The sequence below is a fragment of the Drosophila elegans genome, unplaced genomic scaffold (assembly GCF_018152505.1).
Source record: "Drosophila elegans isolate 14027-0461.03 unplaced genomic scaffold, ASM1815250v1 contig_208, whole genome shotgun sequence".
Classification (NCBI taxonomy): domain Eukaryota; kingdom Metazoa; phylum Arthropoda; class Insecta; order Diptera; family Drosophilidae; genus Drosophila; species Drosophila elegans.
This window is the reverse complement of record NW_024545578.1, coordinates 13642424-13653408: the sequence shown is the minus strand read 5'-3', so window position 1 is coordinate 13653408 and position 10985 is coordinate 13642424. Positions and strand designations below refer to the sequence as shown.

The 10985-nt window shown below is 40.8% G+C and overlaps 3 protein-coding genes across 4 annotated transcripts; all 3 read left to right on the top strand.

Moving 5' to 3' along the window:
• Positions 1 to 246: 246 nt before the first annotated feature.
• Positions 247 to 1682, top strand: LOC108150121 (serine/threonine-protein phosphatase 4 catalytic subunit-like). Of its 2 annotated transcripts, none has more exons than XM_017278088.2 (3): positions 247 to 293; positions 382 to 1248; positions 1313 to 1682. In XM_017278088.2, exons 2-3 carry the CDS (start codon positions 455 to 457, stop codon positions 1443 to 1445), a joined length of 927 nt encoding a protein of 308 aa, XP_017133577.1. In that variant the 5' UTR covers positions 247 to 293; positions 382 to 454; the 3' UTR covers positions 1446 to 1682. The 2 variants fall into 2 exon arrangements, with proteins under 2 accessions (XP_017133577.1, XP_017133578.1); XM_017278089.1 differs by having other exon boundaries at positions 259 to 293; positions 419 to 1248.
• Positions 1683 to 2023: 341 nt separating this feature from the next.
• Positions 2024 to 5302, top strand: LOC108150365 (uncharacterized aarF domain-containing protein kinase 5). Its single transcript, XM_017278503.2, has 5 exons — positions 2024 to 2220; positions 2284 to 3114; positions 3582 to 3747; positions 3814 to 4160; positions 4725 to 5302. Exons 1-5 carry the CDS (start codon positions 2206 to 2208, stop codon positions 5031 to 5033), a joined length of 1668 nt encoding a protein of 555 aa, XP_017133992.1. The 5' UTR covers positions 2024 to 2205; the 3' UTR covers positions 5034 to 5302.
• A 1491-nt stretch (positions 5303 to 6793) lies between these two features.
• Positions 6794 to 10920, top strand: LOC108150159 (inactive ubiquitin carboxyl-terminal hydrolase MINDY-4B). The gene is made up of 8 exons (XM_017278128.2): positions 6794 to 6887; positions 6952 to 7166; positions 7269 to 7437; positions 7847 to 7912; positions 7987 to 8057; positions 8171 to 8324; positions 8401 to 8472; positions 9131 to 10920. The coding sequence occupies exons 1-8, from the start codon at positions 6831 to 6833 to the stop codon at positions 9686 to 9688; spliced, it is 1362 nt and encodes a 453-aa protein (XP_017133617.1). The 5' UTR covers positions 6794 to 6830; the 3' UTR covers positions 9689 to 10920.
• Positions 10921 to 10985: the final 65 nt, after the last annotated feature.

Sequence of the window (10985 nt, the reverse complement as noted above, 5' to 3'; positions counted from 1 at the left end):
ATAAGCTGCTTCCACTGACACATATTTTTAGCTTACTGCCAACCAATAATTTTATTGATTTTGGTCGCTGGAAGAACACACTTCATTTTTTTTTAAATTAAAGGGTAACCCCTTTTACAATAAATCTTCTAAATATTTGTTGTTAAGCTTACTGTGTACTATCGATACTATCGCGATATTATCACTATCGATAGTTCAATCGATGGTTTGACAGCTTTATGTGCCTGAGTACCCAAAATGGCGCCCTTAAACTCGAAAGCAAGGAACACAGTAGGCGGTTACTAAAGCGAACGGTAAATTAGACATCATTCCACGACGTTCGACCTGTGATATCCAATTTAAAGGACTTCAGAATCCATTACTACGATTCATCACTTTCAGAACCCATCTTCATCCAAAATCACCTTATTCCCTACAGCCGGGTATCATCGAAAGCCATTTTTGGAAATACAAGATGACTGACCAGAGCGACTTGGACCGCCAGATTGAGCAACTGCAGCGCTGCGAGTTTATCACGGAGGCCGAGGTCAATTCCTTGTGCGCCAAGGCCCGGGAAATCCTGGCGGAGGAGAGCAATGTGCAACGCCTGGACACGCCGGTAACCGTTTGCGGCGACATCCACGGCCAGTTCTACGATTTGATGGAGCTGGTCAAGGTGGCCGGTCGTGTGCCCGAGAAGAACTTCCTCTTCATGGGCGACTTTGTGGACAGGGGCTACTACAGCGTGGAGACATTCCTGCTCCTGCTGGCCCTTAAAGTGCGCTATCCGGACCGCATCGCCCTGATCCGTGGGAATCACGAGTCCCGTCAGATCACCCAGGTGTATGGATTCTACGACGAGTGCATGCAGAAGTACGGCTCTGCGGCAGTTTGGATGCAATGCATGGATGTCTTCGACTACCTCAGCCTGGCGGCCATCATCGGTGGCAAGGTATTCTGCGTCCACGGCGGCCTGTCGCCAGCCATCCAGTTCCTGGACCAAATCCGCTGCCTCGACCGCAAACAGGAGGTGCCGCACGAGGGACCCATGTGCGATCTGCTCTGGAGCGATCCGGAGGACCAGGTGGGCTGGGGAGTGTCGCCACGAGGGGCTGGCTACCTCTTCGGCGGGGATGTGGTCGACGAGTTCAACCACTCCAACAATTTGGACCTGATTTGCCGAGCCCACCAGCTGGTGATGGAGGGCTACAAGTATCACTTCAATCAATCCGTCCTGACCGTCTGGTCAGCTCCCAACTACTGCTATCGGTTGGTACACCGCTCCAACTTCCATTAAGTTCTTTAACAACAGTTTCCTGTGTTCCCTTTGCAGCTGCGGCAATGTGGCGGCCGTTCTGCTACTGGACAATGACGGCCACAGCCGCGACTTTGTCATCTTTCGGGATGCTTCACAGGAACATCGTGTCGTTCCCACCAAAAAGCTGCAAGCGGATTACTTTCTCTAGGATGATTTTCGCTACTCCTCTGTAAGCGGTAGTGGCCATTCCACTGGAGGCCCACAAAAATCACCAAAAGAAACAACAACCACCAATGTACCTAAGCAGCAGCCAATGAACTATTGTTCATCTATTAAAATTGTGCTTTGCATCTAGCTATTAATTAATGGAACTACTTCATAGGGACTTTTGCCATCTTTCTTGAAATAAATATGGAGAAAGTAGTAATTTAATACTTAAAATAAAGATCTAATCTTGTGATCTTCATTTCGTAAGCATGGTGCTTTTACAAACTAAATATAAAAAGATCTCAGACTGCGAAACGAAGTGCATTTATAAATAAAATAAAGAAAAGCTGTAAGTATGACTCAAATCAGCATACTAAATATAAAAAACTTAAGCTAATCTTATGAGTTTTTCAAGTTTTTCGTAAGACTTAGAGAACAAACAAACGGTCTTTCTTTTCAACAAATTATAAAAACTTGTTAACTATATGCCGGTAAAATCGTGAGTACATATTCTATAACCATTATTTCTTTATTATTTTTTTATTATTTGTATCAAATGAGCACTGAACTTCTCTTCACGTTTTTTGATAACAGTTTTCTGGCAGTCAGCAACCGATTTAAATTTTCCCATACGGCCAAATGGGCGTGCGACGATGTTGCCCCATCATCGCGTTATTGTCATCGGTACGGCGGCTCCAAAAACAGCTGATTGGAATCCCCAGCTGATAACACGACAGGTGGCTTAAGGGCTAAGACGGAAAATGCGATCTCTCCAGGTAAGTTGTCTATCTTAGAAGCACCTTAAAAAGAAGGTAATCATAACTCTTACAATCCCTTAGCGGTTGCGGCAGCTGTTGAGCTTGGGTGGTCGAATTGGAGAAAGAAGACTACTCCAGGGGGAAGCTCACACACCCAAGAAAGGTCTTCCCCTGCTGAGACTAGGTCTCCTGGCGGCCGGAGCCGGAGCCATTGGCTACGATGGCTGGGTGAATGACTTCACCTACTGCGGGGCCTCTGTGCGATTTGTGCGGTCCCTCAAAACCGCCGCACTGATTGCCGCCGACTATCTGCGGCTGGACGAGAACGATCCGGAGTACGAGAGCAAGGTGAAGGTGCTGCACCAAAAGAGCGCCGAGCGACTGCTGGAGACGTGCCTGCTCAACGGCGGCCTGTACATCAAGGTGGGCCAGGGATTCGCGGCCATCAACCACATCCTGCCCGTGGAGTACACCAGCACACTGTCCCGACTGCAGGATCGCTGTCTGCCCACCAGTCAGTCCGATGTGCAGAAGGTATTTCGCCGCGACTTTGGCCAGCTGCCTGAGGAGATCTACCAGGAGTTCGACTACCAGCCCGTGGCGGCCGCCAGTTTGGCGCAGGTCTTCAAGGCACGGCTGCCCAGCGGCGAGCAGGTGGCCGTCAAGGTGCAGTACAATGACCTGCAGAAGCGGTTCATCAGCGACCTGGGCACCATCATCTTCCTGCAGGACATCATCGAGTTCTTCTTCAAGGACTACAACTTCGGCTGGATCCTCAATGACCTGCGGAAGAACCTAGTGCTGGAGCTGAACTTCCTGCAGGAGGGTCACAATGCCGAGCGCTGCGCCAAGGACATGGCGAAGTTCAGCTATGTCCATGTTCCCAAAGTCCACTGGTCGCACACAAAAACTGTGAGTTCTTAAGAAAGTAATATAAAGCTATTCAATAAATATTAAATTGTTTTAATACAGAATTTTTTTCCCAATCTTACCAATTATAGATGTTTAATATACTTACTTTTTGTGAAAAATAAATTCTAATAGATTATTAATAAAAAAAATATAAATTTAAGAAGTCTTCGATTTTATATATTCAAATACTTATAAAAAAACCATTTTTAACTCGTTATAATTTTTAAAAAAATATAATTGCTTAAAAAGTAGACAGCTTTTTTTTTTAAATATAAGTTGTAATAGACTTTTAAAGAAAAATATAAACTTAAAAAGTTTTCCAGTTTAAAAAGTTATCTATTTAAATGTATAAGAAAACCAGTTTTACATATTTTAAGAAAATAATTATTTAAGAAGCCTTCAGTTTAATTTATTATAATACATAAAAGCGTATTAAATTCCTAACTTAATTTTTAAATTATTTACAGCGTGTTCTTACTCTTGAATGGATGGAAGGGTGTAAGATTAACGATCTTGAGGCGATAGCCAAGCAAAAACTGAACCTAAAGGACATTGACGTTAAGCTTTTCAATACCTTTGCTGAGCAGATTTTCTACACTGGCTTCGTGCACGCCGATCCCCATCCAGGAAACAGTAGGTTATTTTATGAAAATCAAAATATTTTAATTTCTTATTATTTGTTTTGTTTATTGCTTATAGTTTTTGTGCGACCAAATAGTAAAAATGGCCGAGCAGACATTATCTTGCTGGACCATGGCCTTTACGAAGAACTGCCTCAGAATGTGCGGGGACCACTGTGCGAATTCTGGGAGGCCACCGTGCTGCGCAATGAGGCCAAGATGCAGGCCGCCGCCGAGAAGATTGGCATAGGTGACTACATGCGATTCGCCGAGGTGCTTTTCCAACAGCCTATTCGAATTCGAGGAGGTCGCATTAGGGGAAAACTCTCGCAGGAGGACATCGATCACATGCAGGAGGTGGCCAGGAAGAACTTTGAGCTCATCATGGGCACCCTTAAGGAGATGCCGCGGAGCATGTTGTTTGTGGTAAGTGGTTTACTTATCAAGACACTAGATCGTATACACAAATTAAGTTATTTTTCCAGTCATTTTAAACGAGAGTTCGAATTAAGTTTGGATCAGTTTTTTTTATAAACGTTATCGAAATGCGCTAAATAAATTTTAAAATTTCTCGTAGACATAAAGTACTTGCTTAGAAAATGTCTTTTACGTTTTATTTTTGTGATGAACCCTACGGTTCAATATCATTTTACTCTTAGAGAGCTAAATTGGCTTAACTAAAAATTTACAGAACAAATCATTTAAGGATTTCGCAGCTTTTAATCTCAAATTTACACAAAAACCTTGTTTTTAGTTACAGATTAAAAAAATTTCTGTATTCCGAGTTAGTTTTTTTTAATAATTGTGTACTTCTGTGTACACCAGAATGAATAAACTTAAAATTGTTTTCATTTCTTTATTATTATTTCATTATATACTCAACTAAGAGCAATTAAGAATCATATTGTTTTTGGTTGCTATCTGGATGAGCACATTAAAGTATATTTACTATTTTTGATTAAACTATCCTTTATACTATTTTTTAACTAGGTTCGTAACCTGAACACTGTTCGAGCGATTAGTCATCAGCACGGAGACGTGGTTAATAGGCCCCAGGTGATGGCGCGATATGCCCAGAAGTGTCTTTATATACACAACGAGAGCCGTTCTTCCCTGCGGTTTGTCCACTGGCTGAGTCGCCGCATCTACTTCGAGTACTGTCTGTTTTTGTCAGCCTTCAAGCTGCGCATCCTCGACTGGTACTTCAATGTCCTTTATTTGCTGGGACGTGCTCCTGCCTCGGCCAAAACCGTAATGAGGGATATGATGCAACCGCTGGAACCGCAGATCTTGAGATGAGCACTATCCGGTACCTCTTTCCCTAAATTATAAGTCTTAAGATGTCTTTGTATATTTATATTAATATTTCACTGACTCATTCCCAGGCATATTATCAATGGAGGAAATCACTGAGAATGAGTCAGAGAAAAAGGGTTTTTATATAGTGTGACAAACAAATAATAATTGTAAAGTGATAAGCAAAGTATTTATTTAATGCCTTTATGACGCTTTACCGTATGTGGTTATTAAGGTGTAGGACTTTTGAATAAATTGTATAGTAAATTTGATTTAAATTGTGTTTTTTAAAACCTTTTTAGGTGCCTGTCAACAGGGAATTAAACTGTCTGGAGGCAAACTACAAGAAAAGATATCATATCTTGCATTTAAAGACCCTTCAAGGCGCTAATCCTTCAACACTTTGGCTGAGTCAGATCACTTCTGACACCCCAGGACAATTATATTTCGCAGGCCCAAAGAATGCGGCATTCAGGACTGTTAAGTTGAGGTGTGCATGCCAAGTCTGGGACTTTAATAAAATTGCCGGTGACTTGCCCAAGGTTATAACCAGCCAGGCAGCCAATCAGCCAGTTATTGGGCCACTTTCACTTCCATTTAGGCCCTCCCAAAAATTCAACAAATCAATCGGGCTAGCCTGAAACACGAGTGCTGTGCTGTCTAAATTTAAAATGACTGAGCAGTACTGCGGTGGCCCCTGGAATGTCTTTCCGGGTGTGTATCATTGGAATATTAACACCCAGTAATAAGTGCACATACGAGGTGTTCCTGCCTCCAAATCGGCACAAATGGGCGTCAACTACATATTTCCGGTTGTGTGGAGCGCCCCGACAGGCTGAAACATGCCAGATTCCAACTATGGCCAAGCCCATGTCCCATGTCTCATATCCCCAAACTTCAGGCCTCGTCCCGCCGTAACACTTTCACTTCTTGTTGTGCCACATACATCGAGTTTCGTGTGCCGCACACAGAACTAAATTCAATTCAATTTCATTTAAAGTTACTTTCGCTGACTGACAGACAGCAAACGACCCTCTCAGCCTAAGCCAAAGTCCCAGCACTGTGGGATGAAATGGAAATTTCGGGGTTTCTTTTACTTAAACTACGCCTTTTTCGGTTTCTAAAGCTTGATCTTGTAGTGTACAATCTATTTTACATTTATATATTTGACTTATTTTCATGAAACTTTAAATGTAATTTTAAATTCCAAGTAATTTGAGGTATTTTTCACTTAACAACTATATTCTTGATCTAATTCCATTTAGGCTTCCCTAAAAATTTGTTTCTTTAGACCTAAACCTTTTATAAATATATAAACTTGACTTGATATTACTATAACAATGTTTGATCTTTAGGTCTAAATAAACACGTAATATATTTGTAAAGTTTTATTTACAATGTATAAAAACTTATAATTTCATACTTCTTTTTTTTATCAACCATTAAACACTTAAGACCTTTTCTTAAGCACCTAAAATCATGGATTCATTTTGATATTTGATTACCAATTTTGAGCCATGGTAACTAACTAACACCTGACTGGCTTCTGTTTAGTTGCGCATACGCCCCGTGCGCCCTCGGCTAAATATGAAATTAAAAATCCATGCTGAAGTGTGAAATGACTGGAATGTCGGCTGTCTGCCGTCGCCTTAGCCTCCACCTCCACTTCCAAAATCCTCAGGCTAAAGGCTCGACTTGGAGCCCGGAACCGTGCTTGGCGAGAAATCATTCGCCAACGAGTCGCAGAGTGGAGCAAAGGTCTCTAGCGGAAACGGAAATCAGCAGCTAATCGGAATTAAAATGAACAAAGAGTTTATCACGCAGGGCGGCACACCCATTACCGTCGATTTGGCCACGGTAATTAGTAGTTATCCGCAGCCGGACGCGATTTGATCCTGCTTAAAATTGAGTTCCCGTTTAGGATCTGCGCAATCTGGTTTTCGGCACCGCCGCCATTCCCATGCGCGCCGAATGGCTCCAAACGTCCTTTGTTTTTGGGGCTCCCAAGGAGGAGCTGGCTTACGGCCTACGTTCGCCCCGGAATGCCACCCGCGGATTACTGTCCGTCGTCCAGGGATTCGTCTTGAAGTATTTGCTTTTTGCCCGGAAGACCAGTCGCGTCGCTTCCCTCACCGAGTGCGTTTCCATTTCCATTTCCGTTTCCGGTTTGCACAGAGTGCAAGTTTGAGTGCGTTATCCAGAGTGTCCTGTGTTTGTGTGTGTGTTTTTCCTTTTCAGCCCGCTCCTGGCCACCGCCGATATGCAACGCGAGGCACTCTTCTGCGCCCTCCTCGAGATCCTGCGCACCATCTCGGACAAGGGCAAGGTCACCATGGTCCTGCCTTCGGAGGATGAGGTGTTCGTTGATCACAGCGCCTGCTACTTCCACGATTCAGTCACTGAGAAGGTAGGTGCAATTATTGCATAACAAACATATAAAAATAGTTTTAAATTTTATTACAAAACAAATAATCATGACTCCATTGATGCTATGAAATATTTAAGGATCAGCCCATCTTGTTTTCTATAAATTTACTTTATTTTAGACATCTTCGATACTTAAAATACTTTAAAAAAGTTTAAGTCTATAGGGAAATTTATCAAACTCCTTTAACTGTTTTAGAAATTCTTAATCTTCTTTTTCGTCCAAACAACACCTATTGCACAATTTTATATAAAGAAATACTTGTTTTTCATCTGTTTGGTGTTGTAAAAAAATATTTTTAGGTCAGTATATTATTTTAACAGTACCTTAAATTAAATTTAATTAAGATTTGCCTTTTCCCATTTTGTATCTTTCTAAAAATCCTTTACAGCTCTATGTTTTTACATTGTCCCCCAATGAGGAGTTGGAATACTTTCTGAAGCGAAATTTCAAATACGTAAGACCCACGAAGCTAAACATTTACTTGTACAGCCATTTGATCAAACAGTTTGCACTTAACCTGCCTAAAAGTTTACAGAGGAGGAGACCCCGGGCACCCTGCTGTTTTTATATAGCGCCGTCCTCACGCGATCTATGGGAAAGTAAGATTGGGCCCAAGTGTCTGTAGATGCGAATGCATTTCCCCGTTTCAGTGGCCATTTATAATCCATTTAAATTTACCTTTCGGCGGTGAATACTTTCGTATGTTTTGCAGAGTTCGCACGGACTTGGACTCAGCGAAATCGGCGCCCCTGACGTCCAGTAACCACGAGGAGGGATCCCTGATGATTGTCACGCTTCTGCTGACGGGTCGTGCCACGCCCTATATACACAATGGTGTTGTAAATGTGGGCGACGAGAGTAGCTATGTGGGTACAGGAAATAGGGGGACTTTCACCATAATAACATCCTTCGATTGCGGTGGGTTTTCATTTACTCTTTCAGGCGGTTCCACAGTACGGAGTCCTAAAACGCTGCATGATTGGACTATTGCTCTGGGACATCGAGTCTGCTAGTGTACGTAGATTTAATTTTCAAAATATTAGAAATATTATATGTAATTTCTTGACTTTCCTATATAAATTAGTTTAATTTTTCAAAAACTTATACATTAAGTAAACAATTTTTTAAATTATTATATCAAAAAAGTATATATTAATACTGTTGATAATGCCGCAAATTTAAGGCACATTTAATAAACATTCAATTTGATTGTCGCTGGTCGTACATCAATTGAATTTTAATTAAATTAAATTCTTTGTAGTTAAACATATAAAATCTCTTTTAATTTTTTGGTGGCTTTTTTCACTGTTCAGTCATAGCTTTTAGTAATTTTAGTATTTAATATTAATATTTATTTAATATTTTTTATTTAAATTGTATTTTTTTGTTAGAAGGTTTTTAGCGATCTGTTATGGTTTGTCATAACACAATAACAATATTTTTATTCGCATAGAAGAGAATATCATTAAAATACATGTTTCATTAGAGTAGCCTTTTCATTAGTTTCATTTTTTTCTGTACGAAGGTTTGAGCTTTTCAACTATTATTTAATTCTTTCTTAATTTAATCTTGTTATCCATATCTCTTTATTAAGCATACATTATTTCGAAAATACTGTAGTTTAATGATTTAATATTTTCTATTTTTAAAAAACCTTCTTTTTGTTTCACAGGCTGCGGTGAATCAGTCCCGCCAGCCGGGTTCCCGCCTGAAGACGCCCAACTATCCCATCTGGATAACCAGCTGCACCGGCCACTACGGCGTGATCTTCAACAAGAATCCGGACTTGCTGCGCAACTATCACGCGGAGTCGCGGTTCGATGTGAACTACTACAGCTGCTCGGGCCATCAGATCCTGATGACCATCGACAATCGCACGTACAACGAGCAGGCATTGGTCATGTTGGAGCGGCAACCAATCACGCCGGACAGTGCCTCGATGTCCGGAAAGGAGGAGGGCGGTATGGGGGGCGCAACGTCGCCGACCGCTGTGTCCGTTTCCATTTCCGGAGGAGGAGGTGCTGCTGCCGGCGGCGGTGTGGGTGGCGCTAGCGGCGGTGTTGGTGGTGCTGCTAGTGGCGCTAGCGGTGGTAACGATGTGGTCGCCAAGGAGGAGTCGACGCTCAACACGCCGTTGCAGCGTCTGATTCATACCAAGTGGGAAGAGGCAACTATAAGCTTTCACGTGCAGCCATCGATGTTGAGTTATCTTTTTAGTACCACGCAGTAGAATGCAGTGAATTGAGATCAAGTCAGATGACGATTAGGAGCTCCTTTGCTAAAGTCAGACCGATTCACACTCAAGCGCAAGAGATATCATCAAGGACAAGTTAGATTTGCAAGGGCTTTTGGGTTTTTTTCTTTTAAAATCACTTAGGAATCTTCAAAATCTAAAAACCAAGAAATATTTATTTAATCATGCACTTAACAAAAATAATAAAATTATTTATGATCTTTAACAAGAAGTTTAATTTCTATAATATTTACTTAAAGAAAATATTGTCAATAATTCGCTGAGTTGTAAATTTTTTCTGGGTGTACAAACTTTAAATATTTATTATTATAAACCATGAAAGCTTGTTAAATTTAAGATTGGACATGAGAATGGAACTATCCTATTATTATTTGCTTAAATTAATATCAGATCAGATTAGTTGGTAATAGAATTTAAATCCATACATTTATTAATTTTTTTACTCATTTCAAATTATTCACTTAGGCATGTAAGTTTGTTATGTTGTCTCTTGAACTATGATATAAATCGACTTTCTTGGCGAATGACCAATGCACCCATGAATTTAAACATATGTTTATATCCCTTTGTGGATATAGATTGTTTTTATTCTTATACCAAACAAGTAAGTTACAATGAAGGCACTAAATAACATAATATATACAGAAAATGCTGTATCCACTTCTAGAGTTCTCGATTAAATCTTTTCCAAGTTTATCTTTAAAGATCTCCAAGTCATAGAAATAGGGTTTCATCAAGCCCAAAATAAATGATATGATATAGCTTTAAATACTTACCAGATTAGTGCCATATAATGTAAGCTTCCTAGATGATGCACACTATTAAGTCTTAGCTAGCACAAATTGTAGTAGAATTCTACTGTTGCTGTCTATCCGATTTGACACCCGAATTGGTATTTGAAAAAGATATATGGTAAATGGTCGAACACCAAGACATCGAACCAAAACAGCGATGGTAAATACACGTAAAATATTCCAAGTATCTGATCTGAATGCGAACGAGCTAAGGCAGATTTATGAATATATATACATATACTATATATGGTATGTTATGAAATCAGAAATCTGCCTGGATGAGGCCTCTCTTTACGAGATGAGCGACTGCAGGACTCTAAACCAGTTGATTGATGCTGCCGCCTGAAGCCACTAGACGATATTATACTATCAGATTTTGTGTAGATCACCAACATGCTTCGAATACTCCAACCGCACTTTTCGCTATTGTCGAATACTCTGTTCCAAATATACCTCTGTAAATCCAAAGTCATTTATTA

Bases quoted from the DNA above. Each gene is read 5' to 3' on its own strand.
- LOC108150121 (XM_017278088.2), top strand. From the start codon at position 455: ATGACTGACCAGAGCGACTTGGACCGCCAGATTGAGCAACTGCAGCGC. The intron at 1,249-1,312 runs GTTGGTACACCG...TTCCCTTTGCAG, and splicing joins GCTCCCAACTACTGCTATCG to CTGCGGCAATGTGGCGGCCG.
- LOC108150365 (XM_017278503.2), top strand. The intron at 3,115-3,581 runs GTGAGTTCTTAA...AATTATTTACAG, and splicing joins ACTGGTCGCACACAAAAACT to CGTGTTCTTACTCTTGAATG. The intron at 3,748-3,813 runs GTAGGTTATTTT...TATTGCTTATAG, and splicing joins CGATCCCCATCCAGGAAACA to TTTTTGTGCGACCAAATAGT.
- LOC108150159 (XM_017278128.2), top strand. From the start codon at position 6,831: ATGAACAAAGAGTTTATCACGCAGGGCGGCACACCCATTACCGTCGAT. The intron at 7,167-7,268 runs GTGCGTTTCCAT...TTTCCTTTTCAG, and splicing joins CGCGTCGCTTCCCTCACCGA to CCCGCTCCTGGCCACCGCCG. The intron at 8,325-8,400 runs GTGGGTACAGGA...TTACTCTTTCAG, and splicing joins TGGGCGACGAGAGTAGCTAT to GCGGTTCCACAGTACGGAGT.